At 38.8% G+C, this 26,292-nt stretch overlaps 2 protein-coding genes across 2 annotated transcripts; both read right to left on the bottom strand.

The window, feature by feature from the left end:
- Nucleotides 1-6,126: 6,126 nt before the first annotated feature.
- On the bottom strand, nt 6,127-7,468 carry LOC138879827 (phospholipase A1-Igamma2, chloroplastic-like). The gene is made up of 4 exons (XM_070159465.1): nt 7,436-7,468; nt 6,743-6,987; nt 6,506-6,633; nt 6,127-6,158 (listed from the first exon to the last, which is right to left on the bottom strand). Exons 1-4 carry the CDS (start codon nt 7,466-7,468, stop codon nt 6,127-6,129), a joined length of 438 nt encoding a protein of 145 aa, XP_070015566.1.
- A 15,485-nt stretch (nt 7,469-22,953) lies between these two features.
- LOC104217542 (sufE-like protein 2, chloroplastic) lies at nt 22,954-25,865 on the bottom strand. The gene is made up of 2 exons (XM_009767821.2): nt 24,850-25,865; nt 22,954-23,236 (listed from the first exon to the last, which is right to left on the bottom strand). The coding sequence occupies exons 1-2, from the start codon at nt 25,582-25,584 to the stop codon at nt 23,159-23,161; spliced, it is 813 nt and encodes a 270-aa protein (XP_009766123.1). The 5' UTR covers nt 25,585-25,865; the 3' UTR covers nt 22,954-23,158.
- Between the last annotated feature and the right edge of the window lie 427 nt (nt 25,866-26,292).

Here is a 26,292-nt window from a genome sequence, read left to right as displayed (position 1 = left end):
CGAAACTAGCAAGTTGTGAGTAAAACATAATAAAAGAGTTTAAGATGTCGCTCGGCATATACAATACACACTCTCAAATATGAATCAAACTCCCAAAACCCGGAATCTCATGAAATCACAAGCTATAGAAATCTACATAGCTTTCTAAATCCAGAATGTCTAATCAAAAGTATATACAGGAAGTCTAAAGCTAAAGGAGAGAATAGAGAGGGACTTCTAGGTCTGCGGACGCGGCAGATATACCTCGAAGTCTCTAATATATCCCACCTCACTGATAGAACGGCTGAGCAGAAGAACCTGGATCTACACACAAAAAACATGTGCAGTAAAGGGCATGCGTACACCATAGTGGTACCCAATAAGTGCCAAGCTTAACCTCGGTCGAGTAGTGACGAGGAATGTCAGGGCCCTACTGGTTATATACATATAACAAGGTAAGACAGTAAAATATGACACTATAATAAAAATACTAACAGTCGATAAGAAATAAAATCACAGAAAGAATATAATTCAGTACACGGAGATAGCAATAGGGGATCTCCCAGGATATCGTCCTATAGCATCTCCCGGAATATCGTCCCGTAGTCCGAATCATAAATGTGCAGGGGAATCTCCTGGAATACCAATCCGTAGTCCCAAAGTAAATATCCAGTACAGAGGGATCTCCCGGGATCTCGTCCCGTAGTCCCAATTATAAATGTGTAGGGGAATCTACCGGAATACCAATCCGTAGTCCCAAAGTAAACATGCAGGGGGGTTTGCCGGAATACCGATCCGTAGTCCCAAAGTAAACACACAAAAGTATCAGGAAAGAATCCTACAATTCTATTCAAGTTCGTATCAAGAAAACAGGAAAATTTCTACTCTAAACATGTTACACAAAATCCAGGTAAGCAGTTAAAGCAGATAAGACAGTTAAGCCACATAAGCATGTTTTTCCTAAGCTAAAAAGGAGGCTTCAAGTACAAGTATTGCTCAACTAAAAGAAAACACCGATATTTACTTAATGAAAATGGCATTTTTCAACAATTAGCACGTGTTCAAACTCGTCACCTCACGTACACGGCACTCATATAACAACAGTACCAAAATCCTAAGGGAGTTTCCCCCACACAAGGTTAGGCAAGCCACTTACCTCAAATTAGTTGAAAATCAATCCGAAATCACGCTCTTGCCACGAGTATCCAACTCTGAGTGGCCCAAATCTAATCAAATAAATTTCATAATATAAATAAAACTACAAACAACGAATTTAGCTAAAAGAATCGAAGCTAAAGTAAGAAAATAGAAATACGCCCAAAAATCCTCCGTGGGCCCACATTTCGGAATTGGGTAAAAATTACTGATTATGAACATCATTCACTTATGAGTCTAACCATACCAAGGTCACTCAAATCCGATACCAAAACCTTGATCAAAATCCCAAAACTCGGCCTAAGAACTTTTCCTTAATTCTCCCAATTTTTCAACCCAAATCCGAAATTAAATGATGAAATTAACCTTAGATTAATGGAATACAATCAAAAGGGGGTCAGGAATTATTACCCACTGATCTTCTCTTCAAAAACCCCCCACAGAGTCGCCTTCCCCCGAGCTTCAATTTGACTTTTCAAGTTATGAACTCAAACCCTCAATTTTTCATATTTCTGCCCAGCAATTTTCGCATCTGCGAGGGGTCTACAGCACCTGCGGTCCCGCTCTTGCGGTTCCTACTTTGCACCTACGGATTTTCATTAAACGGCCAGAATCCACACCTGCGACCCTCTACTCGCAGATGCGGTTCTGCTTCTATGTTCCTTGGGCCGCATATATGACCAGCTTCACTTGTGCCTTAGACCGCACCTACGGTTCCCAATCCGCTTCTGCGGCGTCGCACCTGTGGTCCCAACTCCGCAGGTGCGAAACCAACAGGTCCAACAACTTCAGCAATTGCCTAAGTCCAAATCAACTTTCGTTAACCATCCGAAACTCACCCAAGGCCCCCGTGACCTCAACCAAACATACCAACCAATCCTAAAACATCATATGAACTCATTCAAACCCTCAAATCACATCAAACAACGCTAAAACCACGAATCATCCTCCAATTCAAGCCTAATGAACTTGAAATCTCAAGGATTCTACAACTGATGCCGAAACCAACCAAACCATGTCCGATTGACCCCAAATTTTGCACACAAGTCACATGCAACACTGCGGAACTATTTTAACTTTCGGAATCAGATTCCGACCCCGATATCAAAATCTCACTATCGATCCAAAAACTTCAAAAATTCAACTTTCTGCATTTCAGGTCTAAATAAGTTGTGGACCTCCAAAATACAATCCGGACATACCCCTAAGCCCGAAATCACCCAATAGAGCTAACAGAATTGATGGAATCCCATTCTGAGGTCGTCTTCACACTGTTCCGACTACAGTCCAAATTCTAAAGCTTAAGCTCTCATTTAGGGACTAAATGTCCCAAAACACTCTGAAACTCAAAACGAATCTTTCCGGCAAATCATAATAGTAGAACAAACACGGGGAAAGCAGTTAATAGGGGATCGGGGCATTAATTCTCAAAACAATCGGCCGGGTCGTTACACTCTCAAACTCTAAAGCCTTAACTTCCAAGACCTCAATGGATAGAAAATGCGCAAGAAACATGTCTATAAACTCCTTCCAAGTTGTAGGAACCGCATTCTCCCCTCGGGACGCTTCCCATGTTTTATACCAAGTGTTAGCAACATTCTTCAGTTGGTACGTAGCAAGCTCTACTACCTTAGTATTTCTAGCGTGCATCACTCAAAATATCTTTTGAACATCATCAATGAAGTTTTAAGGACCCTCATCCTTTTTGGACCCTTTGAAAACTGGAGGTTTCATATTCAGGAATTCCCTGGACCTGGAACTATCTGTCTCATCAATAACACTTGTTCCCTGCCTTTGAGACTGAGTAGCGGCAATCTGGGTGAGCAACTAGATAGCTCCCCTAACATCCATATTTGAAACACTAGGCACTGAGCCCGATGCAACTCCTTAGGCTGGAGTGTTCTCTTCTTAAGTAGCATTAGTCGTTGCCCTACGGCTAGTAGATGAGGTCCTCTTGGTGTACTTTCTTTTTACAGGCATTTTCGGAGTTAGAAAGATTCCTGAAAGCGTAGTTCTAACTGTACGATCTAGAGTATGAAAGAAATGAAACATCCTAGATGTCTTGGTGGTCAAGTGTTTACACGTGTGGCGTGCACACACATATAAAAGTGACCCCACTGGGTACGGCTTCATAGACTCCCTAGAACTCTTGAACCTAGGCTCTGATACCAAGCTTTGTCATGCCCTGAACTATGGCCTGAGAGTAACACGGCACTTGGTGCCGGATTGCATGTGACCGAGCTAACCAACTGGATGGATGGATCAATATGTGGTATAACTGTAAGCTGAATATAAACATGCAACATGTTGATATATTAAAGAGACTGATTGAAATAATCATGAATGCGGAAAGTACAGAAAATTCTGCTAGTATAAACGAGTAGCCAAAAAGGCTAACACATAAAAGCCTGCTAACATTTGACTAATTGGACTATAGTCTACGAAGCCTCTGAAGAATACTAAAATTCTAACTGTTTACCGGGACAAGGTTACCGGCATACCTTACTAACTGAAATACTATAAAGACTGAAAAAGAGGGATAATGCCCCAAAAGACTGGGGCTCACCAATAGCTGATACGAGATGTCCTAGCAAGCAAAATCATCAACCTGTAAATCGTTACCTACATAGTGAGATGCAGGCCCCGAGCAAAAGGGACATTAGTATATTTGAATTGCACTGGTATGTAAAATAACTGAAAGAAAGGATATAAATACTCCCTCTTTTGAATGATGAACTATCTATTTATCTGAATAAATAAACTATGGCCTCAGGCCTAATATATATGTACACAAGCTACAGCCTCGGGCCCTTCTGGCCTAAAGATGCATAAAGCAAAAACTACGGCCTCAGGCCTAAAGATGCGTAAAGCATAAACTATGGCCTCTGGCCCAAATACAGGTGTTCAAAATTTAAGGGTTTAGAATCAGGAACTGAGAATCATACTGCAATACATGATACTGAAATACTAAACCATGTTGAGTACTGGAATGCTGAATAGAACTAGACTAAGATATGTATTTATAATAAAGTAATTTGTTATGGCTGAGACTCATAGTATATTGAATGAATTATGAAATTATGCCATCTAAAGAATAGAAGTTCTACAACTATCATGGAGCTAAGGCATAATTACTTTTTAAGGAAACTCGTAATAGTGTAAAAGAATGAGACGTAGGGAGAATCATAAACATTCCAAATATAAAAGAGAGTTAGCCTCACATTGACCCTTATAAGCGTATCACAATGTTCGTTGCCTCTTTCAACGATACTCTATGGCAATACATATCAAGAGGAACCAATATTGGCACTAATACTCATATTTTACTCACTTAGGCATTTTATCAAATATTTGATGGGCATAAAGTTTCATAACCCTTATTAATGGTGTTTCTATACCCAACAACTCATTCTCTTACTCCTAGATAATTCTAAAATCTCAATACCATTCTTCATCACCCATAAGATAAATAACACCCTTAATCAATAATCAACAATCAACAACCCAAACCTATAATTTTTCGTGTTTTTCTATCAAACTCATCAACTCATATCTCACGAACGTAGAGTCTATAATCATTAATTCAATGCTATAATTAATTAGAGGGTAAAGATATTACCTTTTTGACGTTTAATCCTTTTGAATTCGAGTTTTAGAGTTTCTTTTCTCAACAATGATGTCTCAATAGAATATCTAATAATTTGAAGGGTTTACCCATGTTAATAAGGTGTTGGAGAATAGAAGTTAACTTAGAATTATTGTTATTAGAACTTACCTTGGATGATGGAGGGACTTTGGAGGAAGTTAGGTTCTTGAGAGCTTCCCTTTCTAGAGCAAGTTTTTGTGTTTTGGGGTGTGGGGGACGAGGTAGGGATCTTAAAATGACCCCGGGGTGAAAGCCCAACCGAGCACCTGAACACACATCAAGGGCAGCGGCACTGCCATAAGTGCGATGTCGTGCATGGGACATCTGGGCGGGCACCTGGGCGCGAATACTGTACATTATCCAGTAAAATGCTCATAACTTATTTCACAGATACCCGTTCAGGCTCCACAATACATTATTAAAAAGGTATTTCAAAGGGATATAACTTTCATGTTTTTCTTAATATATTTTCACAAAAGTGGACTGGAAGACAGACCTTCCATAAATTTAGTCGATTTTATCGAATCTTATGCACCTCACTCTCCGTCTTGATTTTAAAAGAACTATTTCCACCCATACTCATCCCGATAGGGCTCACATGTCTAAAATTTCATACGAATATTCATTTAACACATTCACACCCAATCTAAATTTACAGAGTGTTACATAAAATAAGCCCATATAATTTTGAACTCTTCTAATTAAGAAAATTGAGCAAATTCCAAGCAACTCTTTCTATTGGTCACGGCTAAAATGGTTGACGGTAAGAAAAAATCAAATACTAATTTATTTTAAGTGGGTCATGTACAGAAAGAGATTTAGTTGGTGGATCACTCTTTTAATTTTAAAGGTTTACCAAATGCCATAATTGAGTCACTTTTTGGCCCAATTACAAGGCCATGTGACCTACCGTGAGAGACAACATTAGTCTCTCTAATGCCGCCGTAAATTTGAAATCAGTGAGAAACTTACTATATTTTTTTTTTTTAAAACCACAAAATATCTAAACTTCTTGGCTCAAGTAAGCATGATTCAACCAAATAATCCTTTCAAAAATCTCTTCAATACAGACTAGAGGAGGGATTGTAAACCACTTGTAAGAATAAATTGAGGTTGCTGTCACCACCGGAGCACTCACCTCTTTAATTTTTATTATTATTTTAATTCACAAAATTAATTTCTACTTAAGAAAAATAGAGTTTTGCAGTGGATATCAAAACAAGTTAGTGAAACTAAAAACAGTTTTGTTCAACTTTAACGGGTTGAACCCGTTCAATTAATTCTGTTATCCAATATTTGAAACAAACATCAGTTCATATTTATAAACTAAAGATTAAATAATGATCTTAATCTTGAACTATGGTGGCTATGATATCAACTGTTAAATAATGAATTTGCAGTCATAGCACAGATTAAGACACAATTATATAAATATAAAATCATAATTTTAGAGTTAGAGTTTAAGGGAGCGTATCGTTAAACTCCTTGGATTCAGTAGCAACATGAAACAACAATAAAGTCTGAGACCAACTTCCATGATCCACTAGCTACGCGCTCTTACATCTCGGAGAATGTGAGTGATGGGATGTCTACCGTTACCACGTATTCAAAAGGCAGAATACGTTAGGGTTTTCTGATAGCTAGGGAAAGAGGGGTTGGTCTCGATTAATTATAGCATTGAATAAATGATTATAGACTCTAAGTTCGTGACAATATCATACGCACTCAATATTGCCAAAGCACTGCCTAAACTGTGTCCAGTCACTGTTATGCTCATTTTCTCATTTGGATACTTTTCTACTAATCTTTTCACCTCGGTTAGTATCTGTTCTCTCGCTGAGAACTTGCAGTACCTACACAGTACGCAGCATATAATCAATGAGTTTAACTAAAAGTATAATGGTTCAGTGTTGAAAAATTACTTAAATATTGAACCTATCAAATTTATGTAATAGATCTTACCTGCAGTTCTCATCTTTGTCAGTATAGAGATCAAGAAACCCATATTCAACCTTGACATTAGGGTCAGGGCAAGGTATTTTGTTAGAAGAAATCGGATGGAGAAAGTCCATTAAATCAGCAATCCATTCCAAACGAGTCACAGTCCCTCTCCATGAAATCGTTATGTCACGGCGGCCTAAGCGTTTCGAGGTTTCGTCATTCGAAATAGCAACATAACCAATCCAATTTGCGTTTTTACTCCATACCTGTTGAAACATAATATATTAAAAAATATATTTTCTTTAACAGTTAAAATTTTAGATGAAACTCATCAACTCATATCTCATGAATGTAGAGTCTATAATCATTAACTCAATGCTATAATTAATTAGAGGGTGAAGATATTACCTTTTTGACGTTTAATCCTTTTGAATTCGAGTTTTAGAGTTTTTTTTCTCAACAATGATGTCTCAATAGAATATTTAATAATTTGAAGGGTTTACCCATGTTAATAAGGTGTTGGAGAATAGAAATTAACTTAGAATTATTATTAAAACTTACCTTGGATGATGGAGGGACCTCGGAGGAAGTTAGGTTCTTGAGAGTTTCCCTTTCTAGAGCAAATTTTTGTGTTTGGGTGTATCGGGGACGAGGTAGGGATCTTTAAATGACCCCGGGGTGCGCTGCCATGCAGCTGAAAGCCCAACCGCGCACCTGAACACACAGCAAGGGCAGCGACACTGCCATAAGTGCACTGCCGCGCACGGGACAGCTGGGCGGGCAACTGGGCACGCATACTGTACATTATTCAGTAAAATGCTCATAACTTTGTTCACAAATATCCGTTCAGTCTCCACAATACATTATTAAAAAGGTATTTCAAAGGAATACAACTTTCATGTTTTAATTTTTCTTAAATTCCTAATATATTTTTACAAAACTAGACTGGAATACAGACCTTCCATAAATTTAGTCGATTTTATCGAATCTTATATATCTTACTCTCCGTCTTGATTTCAAAAGAACTATTTCCACCCATACTCATCCCGATAGGACTTCACATGTCTAAAATTTCATACGAATATTCATTTAACACATTTACACCCAATATAAATTTACAGAGTGTTACATAAAATAAGCCTATATAATTTTGAACTCTTCTAATTAAGAAAATTGAGCAAATTCCAAGAAACTCTTTCTACTGGTCACGGCTAAAATAGTTGAGGGTAAGAAAAATCAAATACTAATTTATTTTAAGTGGGTCATGTATAATTCAAATAATCAACATGATAAATAAAATAAGTTAACAGAAAGAGATTTAGTTGGTGGGTCACTCTTTTAATTTTAAAGGTTTACCAAAGGCCATAATTGAGTCACTTTTTGGCCAAATTACAAGGCCATGTGACCTACCTTAAGAGACAACATTAGTCTCTCTAATGCCGCCGTAAATTTGAAGTCAGTGAGCAACTTACTATTTTTTTTTTTTTGAAAACCACAAAATATCTAAATATGTTGGCTCAGGTAAGCATGATTCAACCAAATAATCCTTTCAGAATCTCTTCAATACAGACTAGAGGAGGGATTGTAAACCACTTGTAAGAATAAATTGCGGTTGTTGTCACCACCAGAGCACTCGCCTCTTTAATTTTTATTATTATTTTAATTCACAAAATTAATCTCCAACTTAAGAAAAATAGAGATTTCGCAGTGGATATCAAAACAAGTTAGTGAAATTAAAAACACTTTTGTTCAACTTTTATGGGTTGAACACGTTCAATTAATTCTGTTATCCAGCATTTGAAACGAACATCGGCTCATATTTATAAACTCAAAATTAAATAATGATCTCAATCTTGAACTATGGTGGCTTTGATATCAACTACTCCCTCCGTTTCAATTTATGTGAACCTATTTCCTTTTTAGTCCGTGCCAAAAAGAATGACTTCTTTCCTTATTTGGAAATAATTTACCTTTACACAAAGATTTATAGTCACACATAATATATGTGCCTCATTTTAGACCACAAGATCAAAAGTCTTCTCTCTTTTCTTAAACTCCGTGCCCAGTCAAATAGGTTCACATAAATTGAAACGGATGGAGTATTAGATAATGAATTTACAGTCATAGCAGAGATTAAGACACAATCATATAAATATAAAATCATAATCTTGAGTTAGAGTTTAAGGGAGCGTATCGTTAAACTCCTTGGATTCAGCAGCAACAGCAAACCACAATAAAGCCTGAGACCAAATTCCACGATCCACTAGCTACGCGCTCTCACAGCTCGGAGAACGTGAGTGATGGGACGTCTACCGTTACCATGTATTCAAGAGGCAGAATACACTAGAGTTTTCTAATAGCTAGGGAAAGAGGGGTTGGCCTCTATTTATAAAGAATGTCTACCTATCACAAGCCAACATTATTATTGTGCCTCACTCATCCATACACATAGTATTTAATATTAGGCCTTTTATTTACTCATTACTTGGGCCGGTCATTATCTTTTCAGGCTATGACCAATTAACGTAAGTCCAAATTCTAACATCATTCCCCATTTTAAAGGTTCCACAGGAGTTATGGTGTTTTTGGCGGATGACTAGATACACATGGTAAAGGCAATTAGTGAATTTGTTAAGTTGTGTTCTTCTTGTATTTATTTTTTTGTAATGTTCTTGCTTATATAGTTGTATTGGTTTTAGAAGCTTTTCCCCCAAAATTGCAAGTCTGCATTATAAAATGAATAAAATTCTAAAATTATAATATAATTAATAATCTTCTTTTTTTAAAAGAAAATTATCAAAATTCAGGAGACACATGTCCAGAAATTAGTAATATTTTATATACATAGAGAGAGAAGGAAACTAAAATAATTAAAATAAGAAGAGAAAAACACGAAATCATCACTCTATGGCCACTCGGGCAAAATAATGGCCCTACTTTATAAAAACTACCTTTTTTAGCCTTTATTAGCAATTTAATATCAACTTACAACCAAAACCCTAAAATTCCATTCTTTCTCCCCTCTTTCAGCTGCCTACTTCTCCCCCCTCCCCCCATCCCATCTTCTCCCTTCTTCAACCTTCTTTTCCCTCACTTCTTATCTTCTCCCTTTTTCACTCCTACAGTATATTTTTTTTTCTTTTTTTTCTCTTCCACTATAACGACACAAACACATATTTTTTTATATTTACGATCCTCCTTCACTTAGATGAAAAAATATTATCTTCTTTGTGTAATTTTCGTCCAAATTTTGATGGTGGTTGTCTTCTTCTTCGCTTTCTATCCACTTTCAGATATGGTATTGCATGATATTTTTTTGGATAAATTTTATGAGAAGATGAGAGATGAAGGAAATAAAATGGCCACTGCCGGAGAAAAACCTTGTTCTGCCAAGTTGGTTGTCCTCCATTACTATCAATGCTCCTTTATTTATATATCGTGTAATTCTTGTATAATATGTGTATAATCATTGTATATACATTATACACTGATGATACATTTATTATACACATATTATACAAAATTGGACGTGAAAGATTATAGTGGCTACGGTGAGTATTAACAATATTATATAAAATGTATATAATTATATAAGCACATTTGTATGAAAGGTGTATTTATACTGATAGAATGTATATACGCTATTTATACACATTTCATGTTCATATAATTATTTTTTATATAAAGTATATATACAATGTATAATGTATATATGCAGTGTGTATATATATGCATATAAAGTGAATAATTAATACATCTTTTGTATATAAAGTGTATAATCTTTCTCTCACAATTACTCTCAGCGTTTTTTTTTCCCTTTTAGATGTTATTTCTTTAGGTTTAATCATTTGTTTATATAATATATAAAAACCTTATATACATCGTCTTTTGTTTTTTCTTCTTCTTATTCCTTCTTTAATATTTCTTCTTCTTTTTTGTAATAAATATTTATATAAATTCTCACTCTTTCGTTTTTTTTTCTTTTTTAGTTAATTCTTAAAAGTTGTATAAAAGTTGTAGTTTTGTATAAAAATTGTATATACAGTTATATAAAGTTGTATACATGGTACTTGTATATTAATTTTACATAGAATTTGTAAAGACACTGTTATACAATGTTAAAATATATGCAATGTGTACTGAGTTTGGCAGTGTGTCATTTGTGTATATTGAGTGTATCCGAGTGTGTATGTGTATCTAAAGTGTATACTAAGTGTATCCGCGTGTGTTTGTGCATCTAAAGTATATCTTGTATACATTGTTAAATGTACTTCTCTCTCTCATACACATATAATGTCGTTATTTATGTGTATTTTTTCTTCCTGAATTGAGTTTTTAAGTAACTTTTTCTCTTTTGAAAAATATTTTATTTTTTTGAATTCACCAGCTAAATGAGATTTCTAAGATTAGAAATCATTTGAAATACTTGACATGGGTTTAGAATGCGAATAGTGAGATTTTTATTTCACCGGCTAGCTATTATAATTAGTTTTTGGCTTCAAATTGGGGCATGTGCATCTACCCAGTTTTTGGGTCATCATTTAACTTATACCCGCTTTGTAAAAAAAATTGCAAGTGTACCCATTTTTTGAGTAACTTCAGACATGCGGGGCCTGAAGTAGCAATAATTTATTTCTGAAGTTTGAACTTCATAATTTTTTACCTGAAGTATGACCTTATCAAAGTAAAACTTTAGATATTTTCATTTGAAGTTTGGCCTGACTTGCAAAAGCAATCAAAAAAATATTAATTCGTAGTGCAAACTTCAGAGAAATTAGTTTGAAGCTCTTTAGTTTGTAGTGCAAACTTCAGACAAATTAGTCTGAAGTTCTTTAATTTATAGTGCAAACTTCAGATAAAATCAGCTTGTTATTTTGAACTTTAGATAATTTTTCTAGTCTGAAGTTCTTTAGTTTATAGTGCAAACTTCAGACAAAATCAGCTTGTTATTTTGAACTTCAGATAATTTTTTCTGGCATGATATTTGCAAACTTCAAACAAAATTTAACCTGGTAATGTCTGAAGTTTGGCCTTGCAATCCCAAACTTCAGTTGATGCTTCTTCAAGTTTTGACAATAAACTCTTTTCAGGCTCCATATTAAGCAAGAGATCATATTATTTTTAGATGGACCAAACCTTATTAGGGTGTCAACTGCTACACAAAAGTAGTAGAACTGATTTAAGGTCTCTACTGGCCAAAAGGCCTTCGGTTACCACAGTCTAAGTTGTTGCCATGGTAAACTCCCAAAATCTGACAGTATTTACTATAGAAACCAATTTTGCTTCCTCTGTGCATTTGAACCTTTATTACATTCAAGTCCTGTCACGATCCGGATTTCTCATCCTTGGGAGTGGTGATGGCGCCTCCTCGTGAAAGTTAGTCAACCCGAGTATTATAGATTCACTAACTCTTTTATTTAGCCCTTTTTAACAGTTTAAATCAACATGCGATCAACGATGAAATATTAACAATAACTAAATACATGTGGAAGACGTAATCTGATAACTTCGTCAAAAACAAGTACGACAATATCAAGTACAACTCTACCCGGAACCGATGTCACAATATCACGGACCGTCTACGAATACTACAAATAATTATCTGGAAAGAAAGATACAACCTGTCTCTGAAGTAAATGAAAACAGGATATAAAGATTGAAGAGAACGTCGGGGCCTACGGACGCCTGCAGGACTACCTCGAGATCTCTGACTAGACTGAAGGCAGCCACCCAAAGCTATGGTCCAAAAGCTGCCGCTCCGGGATCTGCACACAGTGCAGAGTGTAGTATCAGCACAACCGACCCCATGTGCTAGTAAGTGCCTGGCCTAACCCCGGCGAAGTAGTGACGAGGCTAGGACCAGACTACCAAATGAACATGTGCAGTTATATAATATACAGCGGAAAATAAAACAGAAATAAAAAAGTAAAGATGGTAGGGGGACATGCTGCGGGGGAATATCATTTACCAACAGTAATTTAGGAGAAGACATAATGAACAATTTAAAATTCACAGCAAAAGAATAAGGAGCTCGTAACCAACCAATATGCACTTTTATTAACTATTATTGCGGCGTGCAACCCGATCCAAATCATAAAAATACTGTTGCGGCGTGCAACCTGATCCACATCATTTATCACTATTGTGGCGTGCAACCCGATCCAATCATATTATTGTTGTAGCGTGCAACCCGATCCAAACATAATATTGCTGCGGCGTGCAACCCGATCCAAAAATAATATTGTTGCGACTTGCAACCCAATCCACATATACAGTTCAACACCAATCACAAAGGGAGTCCCGGCAAGGGATCAATAAAGAAACAACACTATCTCGGCAAGGGAATCGATAGTATAAGTAAATACGTCTCGGCAAGGAAAAATCAGCTATAACCAAACTTGTTCCAACATCTACCTTCCTCAACTAGCACCAATACTCAATCATAAGTAATTTCCACGAGAATAATCATAATTCGTGCTCAACACAGAGAATCAACAACTTAGGCATTCGTAGTATTTGTTAATAACACAACAATTTCAATTTAAGACTCACGGTCATGCTTGACACCAACGTATAGATACTCGTCATCATGCCTATACGTCGTACTCAACAAGTAACACGTAGCAAATAGGACACAACTCCTAATCCCTTAAGATAAGGTTAGACCAAACACTTACCTCGAACTTTCACGGCCAACTCAAGCTTCAAACACCTCTTTTCCTTTTGAATTTGGCTCCAAATCTGTTGTATCTAGACATAATCGACTTAATAATATCAATAATTGCTAAACAATTTGATTGCAATGCTCAATTATAGATTCCCTATCATTCTTCCCAAAAAGTCAAAAATCGACCCCGTGCACGCTTGGTCAAAAGACGAGGTTCGGACTAAAACCCGATCACCCATTCACCCATGAGCCCGAATATGTAATTAGTTTCGAAATCCGACCCCAAAATGTGGTCTAAATTTCAATGATACAAAAAGCCCTAACTCTACCCAAATCCCTAATTTTCTACCCTTAAGAACATGATTTAGGCCTAAAAATCTAATGGTTGTTAATGGAAATTGAAGAAAATGAGTCTAAGATTACATACCTACGAATTCGTGGTGAAGTTCTCTTTCAAAAATCGCCCAATTTGGAATTTGGAAGAAGAAGCTATGAGTTTTGGGTTAAATCCCGTTTCTGTTACTATTTAAAAATCACGGGGCAGACCTTCATCGCGTTCGCGATGGGTCAAGCCCAATTGGCCATCGCATTCGCGGAGCTTCAGCCCCCAGAGCCTTCGCGTTCGCGGTCGGGTGGCCGTGTTCGCATAGAGTAAAATCCCTCTCCCCTTGCCCAGGCCCAAAGGCCTTCACATTCGTGATAGCAGGTCCGCGTTCGTGAAGGAAAACACCCCCAAAGCTTCGCGTTCGGGTCCTGTGTCTCGCGTTCGTGTAGAAGGAGATTTCCTTCAGCCTGACTAACCCTTCGCGTTCGCAAGAGTCCTTCCGCGAACGCGAAGAACAACACACCAGAAACTGAAAACCTGCAACTTTTTCTAAGTTTAAAAGCCATCCGAGACCTATCTGAAACTCATCCGAGCCCGCGAGACTCCAAACCAAACATGTACACTACCTCAAAAACACTATACGGACTTACTCGTGCGATCAAATTGCCAAAATAACATCAACAACTATGAATTTAACATCAAAATCATGAAATCATTCAAGAACTTCAAATTTTCCAATTTTCTCAAAAACGGTCTGATTTACGTCATTTCCAGTCCGTTTCTTACCAAATTTCACAGACTCGACTTATACTACATATAAGACCTGTACCGGGCTCTGAAACCAGAATACGGGCCCTATACCATTAAATTTTAAACACATTTCATTTTCAAAAACTCATAAGTATTCCAGAAAATAAGTTTCTTCAAAAATTCATTTCTCAGGCTTGGGACCTCAGAATTCGATTCCGGGCATACGCCCAAGTCCCATATTTTCATGTGGACCCTCCGGGACCGTCAAATCACGGATCCGGATCCGGGTCCAAGTCCGTTTACCCAAAATATTGACCGTAGTCAACTTAAATTTATTTTAAAGTCAAAATTTATTATTTTTCACAGATTTTCACATAATGGCTTTCCGGCTATGTAACTGGATTACGCACGCAAATTGAGGTGATGCTGAAAGAGGGTTTTAAGGCCCCGAAACGTAAAATTTATTTCTAAAACAAGTGATTACCTTTTGGGTTATCACATTCTCCACCTGTAAAACAACCGTTCGTCCTCGAACAGACATAAGAAGGAATACCTAAGTCGGGGAAAAGATGGGGATAACGGCTCCGCATTTCGGACTCGGACTCCCAGGTCGATGCATCAGCAGGCTGACCTCTCCACTGAACACAAACAGAGGGAAAACTCTTCGATCTCAACTGACGAACCTGCCGGTCTAGAATAGCTACCGGCTCCTCCTCATAAGACAAGTCCTTATCCAACTGGACAGTGCTGAAATCTAACACGTGGGATGGATCGCCGTGATACTTCTGAAGCATGGACACATGAAACACTGGGTGCACGGCTGATAAGCTCGGCGACAACGCAAGTCTGTAAGCCACCTCTCCCACTCGATCAAGAATCTCAAACGGGAAAATGAACCTAGGGCTAAGCTTACCCTTCTTCCCAAATCTCATCACGCCCTTCATAGGCGACACTCGAAGCAATACCCGTTCACCAACCATGAAAGACAAATCACGAACCTTACGATCGGCATAACTCTTTTGCTTGGACTGAGCTGTACGAAACATGTCCTAAATAATCCTGACCTTGTCCAAGGTATCCTGTACTAGATTTGTACCCAACAACCAAGCCTCTCCCGGTTCAAACCATCCAACCAGCGACCGACATCGCCTACCATACAAGGCCTCGTAAAGAGCCATCTGGATACTCGACTGGTAGCTGTTGTTGTAGGCAAACTCTGTTAAAGGCAAAAACTGATCCCATGAGCCTCCAAAGTCAATGACACAAGCTTGGAGCATATCCCCCAAAATCTGAATAGTCCGCTCGGACTGCCCATCTGTTTGAGGATGAAACGATGTGCTCAACTCAACCCATGTGCCCAACTCTCGCTAAACTGCCGTCCAGAAATGTGAGGTAAACTGCGTACCTCGATCCGAAAGGATAGACACGGGCACACTATGAAGACGAACAATCTCCCAGATATAGATCTCAGCTAACCTCTCGGAAGAATAGGAGACTGCCATAGGAATGAAATGTGCTGACTTGGTCAGCCTATCAACAATAACCCACACTACATCGAACTTCCTCTAAGTCCATGGGAGTCCAACAACGAAGTCCATAGTGATACGCTCCCACTTCCACTTAGGAATCTCAATCTTCTGGAACAAACCACCGGGCCTCTGATGCTTGTACTTAACCTGTTGACAGTTCAAACACCGAGCCACATGTGCAATAATGTCCTTCTTCATTCTCTGCCACCAATAATGCTACTGCAAATCCTGATACATCTTAGTGGAGCCCGGATGAATAGAGTACTGGGAATTATGGGCCTCCTCTAAAATCAACTCTCGGAGTTCATCCACATTAGGCACACAAACTCGACCCTGCAATCTCAAAACTCCATCATCACCTAAGGTAACCTGCTTGGCACCTTCGTGTTGCACCATGTCTCTAAGGATACACAAATGGGGATCATCGAACTGCCGATCACGGATACGCCCCAATAAAGAAGAACGAGCAGTCGTGCAAGCTAACACACGGCTGGGCTTAGAAACATTCAACCTCACGAACTGATTGGCCAAAGCCTGAACATCCAAAGCAAGTGGCCTCTCACCAACCGGAATATAAGCAAGACTGCCCATACTGGCTAACTTCCTACTCAAAGCATAGGCCACCACATTGGCCTTTCCCGGATGATATAATATGGTGATATCATAGTCCTTCAACATCTCCAACCACCTTCTCTACCTCAAATTTAGCTCCTTCTTCTTGAACAAGTACTGCAGACTCTTGTGATCCGCGAACACCTCACATGCCACGCCATACAGATAATGCCTCCAAATCTTCAATGCGTGAACAATGGCTGCCAACTCCAAATTATGAACTGGATAGTTTTTCTCATGAATCTTCAACTGCTGCGAGGCATAGGCAATGACCATGCCATTATGTATCAACACCGCACCAAGCCCAATACGAGATGTATCACAATAAACTGTGTATGGCCTTGAACCTGTGGGCAAAACCAACACTAGTGTCGTAGTCAAAGCTATCTTGAGCTTCTGAAAGCTCGGCTCACACTCGTCCGACCACTTGAACTGGGCACCTTTCTGGGTCAACCTGGTCATCGAGACTGCAATAGACAAAACCCCTCCACAAACCGACGATAGTAGCCTGCCAGACCCAAGAAACTCCGAATCTCTATAGTTGATGCGGGTCTATGCCAGTTCTTGACTGCCTCTATCTTCTTCGGATCAACCAGAATACCCTCTGCTGATACAACATGACCCAAGAATGCAACCGAACTCAACCAGAACTCACACTTCGAAAACTTGGCATACAACTGACTATCCCTCAAAGTCTGAAGAACCACTCTAAGATGTTGCTTGTGCTCCTCCCGACTATGGGAATAGATCAAAATATCATCAATGAAGACTATCACGAATGAATCCAAGTAAGGCCTGAACACTCGGTTCATCAAATCCATAAAAGCTATTGGGGCATTTGTCAACCCGAATGACATCACCAAGAACTCATAATGCCCGTACCGAGTGCGGAAAGCTGTCTTAGGGATATCAGATGCCCTAATCCTCAACTAATGGTAGCCAGATCTCAAGTCAATCCTCGGCAATGGATACTTATTCTTGATTGTAACCTTGTTCAACTGCCGGTAATCTATACACATTCGCACCGTTCTATCCTTTTTCTTAACAAACAACACCGGTACACCCCAATGCGAAAGACTAGGTCTAATGAAACTTTATTCAAGCAAGTCTTGCGACCGCTCCTTCAACTCTTTCAACTCAGACGGGGCCATACGATACAGCAGAATAGAAATGGGCTGAGTGCCCGGAGCCAAATCAATGCAGAAGTCAATATCCCTGTTGAGTGGCATACCCGGCAGGTCTGATGGAAATACCTCAGGGAACTCAAGAAAAACAGGCACAAAATCAATAGAAGGAACCTCGGTACTAGAATCACAAACATATGCCAAATAGGCCAAACACCCCTTCTCGACCATACGTCGAGCCTTCACATAAGAGATAACACTACGGGTAGAATGACCAGGAGTCCCTCTCCACTCAAAACGGGGTAGACCCGGTAAGGCTATGGTCATAGTCTTGGCATGACAGTCCAAGATAGCGTGGTAAGGTGATAACCAATCTATCCCCAATATGACATCAAAATCAACTATGTCCAAAAGTAACAAATCTACACAAATCTCAAGACTGTCAATCAAAAATATACACGAATGATGGACTCGATCTACCACAATAGAATCACCCACCAGTGTAGACATATATATAGGGGCACTCAGGGAATCACTAGGCATGACCAGATACTGTACAAAATAAGATGACATATAGGAGTATGTAGACCCTGGATCAAATAAAATTGAAGCATCTCTGCTACAAACTAGAATAGTACCTGTGATAACTGCATCGGAAGCCTCAACCTCAGGCTTGGCTGGAAGAGCATAACATCGGGGCTAAGCCCCACCACCCTAAACTACATCTCTAGGACAGTCTGTTGCTGGCCTCCACCTCTAGCTGCCTGACCTCCACCTCTAATACCTCTACCTCCACCTCTAGCATCTATACCCCCACCCCTAGCTGGCGGAGCGGGCGGTGGAACACTTGGTGCCTGAACCATAGCACGGGAACCCTGCTGCTGTGAGTGAGTACCCACCAATCTCGGACAAGCCCTCCGGATATGACCATACTCACCGCACTCAAAACATCCACCTGAGTGCTACGGTTGAGGAAACGGAGACTGACTTTGGCGACCTAAATGACCACCCCGAAAACTCTGGAGTGGCGGTGAACTGATAAGAGCTGGTGGTGCACTGTAGGGCTATTGATCAGAATACTGCATATGAGAACCATGGCCACCCGATGCGCCGTGAGAAACCTGAAGTGCTGACTGAAAAGGCCTAGGAGGATGGCCTCTACCATATGAATCCCTACCTTCAGACGAGGCGCCACTGAACCTGCCTGAATGACGAGGCCTCTTGTCCGACCCTTGACCACCCCCTGCGACATAACCATCTCAACTTTCTTGGCCGTATTGGCTGCCTCCTGAAAAGAAATCTCACTCCCTGTCTCCTTAGCCATTTGAAGTCGAATCGACTGAATAAGTCCATCAATGAACCTCCTCACCCCCTCTCTCTCTCTCGGTGGGAAGTATGATAAGAGCATGACGGGCCAAGTCGATGAATTTGGTCTCACATTGAGTAACGGTCATAGAACCTTGCTGGAGATGATCAAACTGCCTCCGATAGATCTCTTTTTGAGTGATAGAGAGAAACTTCTCCAGAAATAGCTGAGTAAACTGTTCCCAAGTCAAAGTTGGTGATCCGGCTGGTCTAGCCAAATAATAATCTCTCCACCAAGTCTTGGCGGATCCAGACAAGTGGAAGGTAGCAAAGTCAACCCCATTGGTCTCCACTACCCCATGTTCCTGAGAACCTCATGACAGCTGTCTAGATAATCTTAGGGATCCTCAGAAGATGCACCGCTGAAAGTAGTACTGAAGACCTTGGTGAACCTGTCCAATCTCCACAAAGCATCAGCAAACATAACTGCTCCATCACCGGTCTGAGCTACCATACCCGGCTAAACTGCTCTAACTATCTGAGCTGCTGGAGTCTGAAACCGGGGAGCCATCTGCTCCGGAGTGCAAATAGCAGGAGTTTGGGCTCCTCCTCCAGCCTGAGAGATGGCTGGTGCTACAGGAAGCAAGCCTGCCCGGGTGACACTCTAGTATCAGCACAACCGACCCCATGTGCTGGTAAATGCCTGGTCTAACCCCGGTGAAGTAGTGATGAGGCTAGGACCAGACTACCAAATAAACGTGTGCAGTTATATAATATACAACGGAAAATAAAACAGAAATAAACAAGTAAAGATGGGAGGGGGACATGTTGCGGGGGAATATCATTTACCAACAGTAATTTAAGAGAAAACATAAAGAACAATTTAGAATTCACAGCAAAAGAATAAGGAACTCGTAACCAACCAATGAGCACTTGTATTAACTATTATTGCGGCACGCAACCCGATCCAAATCATAAAAATACTATTGCGACGTGCAACCCGATCCAACCATATTATTGTTGCGGCGTGCAACTCAATCCAAACATAATATTGTTGCAGCGTGCAACCCGATCAAAATATAATATTGTTGCGGCTTGCAACCCGATCCGCATATACAGTTCAATACCAATCACAAAGGGAGTCTCGGAAAGGGATCAATAAAGAAACAACACTATCCCGGCAAGGGAATCGACAATATAAGTAAATCCTGGCAAGGGAAAATCAGCTATAACCAAACTTGTTCCAATATCTAACTTCCTCTACTAGCAGTAATACTCAATCATAAGTAATTTCCACGAGAATAATCATAATCTGTGCTCAACACAGAGAATCAACAACTTAGGCATTCGTAGTATTTGTTAAGAACACAACAATTTTAATTTAAGACTCACGGTCATGCTTGACACCAACGTATAGATACTCATCACCATGTCTATATGTCATACTCAACAAGTAACACGTAGCAAATAGGGCACAACTCCTAATCCCTCAAGCTAAGGTTAGACCAAACACTTACCTCGAACTTCCACGACCAACTCAAACCTCAAACACCACTTTTCCTTTTGAATTTGGCTCCAAATCAATTGTATTTAGACATAATCGGCTTAATAATATCAATAAACGCTAAACAATTTGATTCCAATGCTTTATTATAGATTCCCTATCATTCTTCCCAAAAAGTCAAAAATCGACCTCCTCGGGCCCGCTTGGTCAAAACACGAGGTTCAGACCAAAACTCGATCACCCATTCACCCACTAGCTCGAATATGTAATTAGTTTTGAAATCCGACCCCAAAACGAGGTCTAAATTCCAATTATACAAAAAGCCCTAACTCTATCCAAATCCCTAATTTGTTACCCTTAAGAACATGATTTAGGCATATAAATCTAATAGATGTTAATGAAAATTGAAGAAAATGAGTCTAAGATTACATACCTACGGATTTGTGGTGAAGTTCTCTTTCAAAAATCGCCCAATTTGGAGTTTGGAAGAAGAAGTTATGAGTTTTGGGTTAAATCCCGTTTCTGTTACTGTTTAAAAATCACTGGACAAACCTTCATCGCGTTCGCGATGGGTCTGTCGCGTTCGCGATGGGTCAGGCCCAATTGGCCATCGCGTTCGTGATCACAGGCTCGCGTTCGCGGAGCTTCAGCCCCCTGAGCCTTCGCGTTCGCGGTCGGGTGGCCGCGTTCGCGTGGAGAAAAATCCCTTTCCCCCTGCCCAGGCCCAAAGGCCTTCGTGTTCGCGATAGCAGGTCCGCGTTCGCGAAGGGAAACACCCCCAAAGCTTCGCGTTCGCGTCCTGTGTCTCGCGTTCGCGTAGACGGAGATTTCCTTCAGCTTAACTAACCCTTCACGTTCGCGAGAGTCCTTCCGCAAACGCGAAGAACAACACACCAGAACACCAGAAATTGAAAACTTGCAACTTTTTCTAAGTTCAAAAGCCTTCCGAGACCTATCCGAAACTCACCCCGAGCCCTCGGGGCTCCAAACTAAACATGTACACTGCCTCAAAAATACCCTACGGACTTACTCGTGCGATCAAATTGCCAAAATAACATCAACAACTATGAATTTAGCACCAAAATCATGAAATCACTCAAGAACTTCAAATTTTCCAATTTTCTCAAATACGGTCCGATTCACGTCATTTCTAGTCCGTTTCTTACCAAATTTCACAGACTCGACTTAAACCACATATAAGACCTGTACCGGACTCCAGAACCAGAATACGGGTCCGATACCATCAAATTATAAATACATTTCATTTTCAAAAACTCATAAGTATTCCAGAAAATAATTTTCTTCAAAAATTTATTTCTCGGGCTTGGGACCTCGGAATTCGATTCCGGGCATACGCCCAAGTCCCATATTTTCCTACGGACCCTTCGGGACCGTCAAATCACTGGTCCAGGTACGTTTATCTAAAATGTTGACCGAAGTCAACTTAAATTTATTTTAAAGTTAAAATTTATCATTTTTCACAAATTTTCACATAATGGCTTTCCGGCTATGCTCCCGGACTGCGCACGCAAATCGAGGTGATGCTGAAAGAGGTTTTTAAGGCCTCGGAACGCAGAATTTATTTATAAAACAAATGATGAGGTCATCACAAGTCCACCATTGATGATGTTGGTGATTACACCAAAGTCAGGGAAACGGCGTGTTGCATAATCAGTTGTAGATGGAGTCCATCTTCCTGTTATGGCATTCAATAATTGAGTCACAGAATCCTTTATATCCAATCAATAATACTTACACAGAGTCTCATGTGTTTGAGAGAGAAAAGAAAAAGAAAAGGAAAAGAAGAGGAGGAAGAAAGGAGCGCATAGGTCGCAGGAGAAGAAGAGGAGGCAACGGCGGGTCTGAAGTTGTCAAAATTAGGGTATAGGTTAAATAATTTAAAAAATATGAATATATGTTAAATGGGGCGACCTAATAAGGCGCAACATGCTATTTTTACCTTCAAATTGCATAATAAATATGTGGGCTAGAGGTTGTCAAAAGTTTGAGCCGAGCGGCTAAAAGTGAAATTGCCACTCTTAGAAGTTAAAATTCACCGAATAATTGTGGCACTTCAGAAAAAATAAAAAGTCCTAACACTAGAAACCTTGCACTTACCGTTCTTTCATAAATGTCAAGAAAAAAAATACTCTTGCTCTCGCTAGAAAACTCTTTGAGACCATTTCACGGCAAAGTTGGAAGTAGTTTTCCTACGCTTTTCTTTTCTGGAAAGGAATTAACCCTTGTTTGGTTTGTCAAAAAAATAGTAAGGAAATGAAAAAGAAACACAGCATTTTCAGCAAGTGTATCCACCTGATTTCACTCTTCTTTTATTTTGCCCATCACCAATGGTTGTGATGGAATGCATAGAATTTATCTGCCTTTAATTGATCTAATAGAGGTCTCAGGTTCGATGTCCCTTAGAATGAAAAAAAATCCTATAATAGACCTAAGCGTTTGCCCTTAGTCGGGCCTCTGAAGCGGAAAAGTTCATTGCTCATCTTCAATCAAATACCTTGAAAGAGTGCAAATATTATGCTATAGTAATAGCCACCCCGAAATTTATTACAATAGTAAGCAAAAGAGAGAGTTTCTGTCAGCAGTCCCGTAAATATCGTCGACTACTTTCTTGTACATCCATCTCTGTAATCATTCTGCCTTATTGCCCTCGTGAATTCAGACATACACCAATGACCAAACTGCACATTCAGAGTAAAAGAACAGAATAACATGTTAGTAAAAGAACAGAATAACAGGTTTGAATTATAGAAAATGACATGTAGCGTTATCAGTAGTTGCAGCATACTAAAAAGAAAAGATATGAGAAAGATTTCTACCTCTGAATAGCAATGGGAAGGAAATTGCCACGTGGATCGGAGAACAAAAGCCTTATATTAACAGAAGATGATGATGTTTGAAACTTAAGCAGATTCAACCAACAACAGTGCAAAGCTAGGCTAACAATTATTTGACTTCAAGACTGCATTTAGGCAGCAAGCAACAAGATAATATGCAATAAGTTAAAGATAAAAACCATTCAGAGACAGGCATAAATTCATTTATGAGCAAAGGGTCTGTTAGAGATCACATATGCTTTCACACCTAATTTAATAACGCTTATAAATATCAGACAAATGGGGATAATGAGATATGCTTAACTTGAAAGTTGAAACACATCAGAGAAAAAGACATTTCTTTTCTTATTTTCAACTACTAAAAAAACAGGAAATATGCAGCAAAAAAGTTATTACTTAAAGGCAAACCCTGCAACATTTTAAGCCAAAACACATTTTTCTATGATGAGGTTATTAACAGTCTGGAATCCTAATTTGAAATCATTCTACATGACTGTAAAAAATCCAAAGGATTTATAACTGGGAACTTTACATATACACAGTTATCTAATAAACAGTGAGGTCATCACATCATAGACCAATATACCAGAGTAGTTGATACATATGCTATATAACAAATACTGCCCAAAGACAACGAAAGTCCCAATGAACTAGACATTTGGAACTGAAAAACTTTCTATTCTGCAGTTCATAAGATGGTTTCCTATCTTTATAGAATGTCTCAAATCCAGAGTAGCTCTATTTCTAACGACGTAACAAGTGTCAATTGAAAAACTGGAAAGCTTCAGCATGGAACCTGCCTTTACTTGTACAAATATGTAGATGTTTGAGCAATCTACTTCATGAGCAGAAGCCGATGCACTCTATTTCAATGAGTTCCACTGATTTTCAACACTGGACATAGATATGCATATACAAAACCACTAATATTTCAACAAATATAAATTTTAAACCTATAATTTAAAAAGTGAATATACTCAGTGCTAAAAATCTTAAAGGTTGAACTAATTAAGTTTAAATTTTGAATCCGCCTCTGACTTCAGGTCTAACTGTTCAGACCCAAACCATGATACTAGTGACTTCTTAGCATTAATTAATATCTGCTTTCTCTTGAATAATGGATTAAAGAACTAATAGGTGCTTTTCCTTTTTTAATTTTTTATTTGTCACAATTTCCTGGAAAGTTGTGGTTGATGGTCTTACCACACTATAAGTACAATTTTAGCACATATAGCATCTTGAATAAGAAAGAAACTTTAGTACAATACAATTCTAACAACAACAAAAAACAAAGTATGATATCATGCCATCCATGATTAAAGATACAAAGTCATTTCTTTAAAAGCAGAATCCAAAGATCCCTTTGGATCTTCCCTAAATCATTGTGTACTACACTCACAAAATAAACATAAACAAAACCAATAAAAAGAATAAACAAATGCTACTTAACAACCAACCTCAGATTCCAGGTAACTTCCATGAGGCTTAATAACTAAAGAATGAAAATCTTCCAAAGACAAAGCTGCTCTATTCCTCTCCTGAACACAATCTTGAGTCCTATTCTGCATACTAAACAACACATTATGCCAAGTATTTACCCTCGAACGTCCTTTTCTAGGTAACCCCACATTCATATCAGCCAAATCCTCTGCTGTAACACTTAAAATCTCCTCTGGTTCTGCTCCATCAAGCAACCATATCAAGCAAGAACAAAACCCTTTTGTGATCTCTGAATCACTATCTACTCTAAACCTCATTGAACCCCTTTTATCCATCCTAACTTCTAACCAAACCTGAGTTGTACAACCCATGACTCTGTTTTCTTGAACCTTAGCTGACTCGCTTAATGGAGGGAGAATACTTGCATAGTGTAATAATCTTTTCACTCTATCAATTGGTTCTGATAAGGACCTAAATTCCAAAGCTAAAATCTGAACTTTGTCAACAACACTTAACCCCTCTTCTACAGGTGCTTCTTTGTCCATAATCAAGCAAGAAACTGAGAAAAGGCTCCGTCTTTTAGTTCTTGATTTTGAGTAACACCTTTTTGCGGAAGAAGTGAAAAAGATTGGACTTTTAATACATAATTGAGGATTTGGCTTGGTGGGTGGGAAAAAGACTGGATTTTTAGTACATAATTGAGGATTTGGCGAAATTGTTAAAAAAGAATATGGGAATGGAACTGTGTTCATGTTTGGTTAAGAGGAAAAAATGATGAAGAAAATTGGAGACTGAGGGGATTTGCAAGATTTGATGACAGTTAGAAGTTGTAGTTGGTGATGTGTGAGATTTTCAGAGATAAAAGTGGGAATTGGATCCTATAACTGCGGCAAGTTTCAGTTTTAGACAGCGAAAAGTAGAAAACAAAGGTGAAAAAAGGCCATAAGAATCTGATCTGATGATGAGAAGAAGAAGGCGCAGCAAAAGAGAAATAAAAGCAGTGGCGTTTTATAAGCCCGAGGCCATTGGATATTTCATTCCAAAAACACAAAAGGCGCCAAAAGTGGAAATATATTTCTAGGTGGATCCATAATCCTCTTTTTTTACTTCTTCTCTTTTACTTGAAATGTATCTAAAAATATATTTTTATTTTTACTTGTTACTTTATGTATACAAAAAAAATTTATTATACCCACACTATTTATTACTTATTTCAAATTATTTTCTTATATCGTATAAAATATGCATCAATTAATATGGATATCATAGTAAATTATGCACTTCTTTATTATTTCTTAAGGGGCGCGAAAATTCAAAACGTGTCAAGTAAAAGTAAACAGAGGGAGTAAGTTTTAATTTCAATTTCTTAAAAGGCATTTGGAAAATGCCCTCTCCGTTCACTTTTACTTATCCACTATGAACTTTGCACATCGCTTAAAAATAATAAATGAAATATATAA

This window comes from Nicotiana sylvestris, chromosome 10, assembly GCF_000393655.2.
Source record: "Nicotiana sylvestris chromosome 10, ASM39365v2, whole genome shotgun sequence".
NCBI classification, from domain to species: domain Eukaryota; kingdom Viridiplantae; phylum Streptophyta; class Magnoliopsida; order Solanales; family Solanaceae; genus Nicotiana; species Nicotiana sylvestris.
The sequence above is the reverse complement of the archived record's forward strand: the minus strand, read 5'-3'. Positions and strand labels throughout refer to the sequence as shown.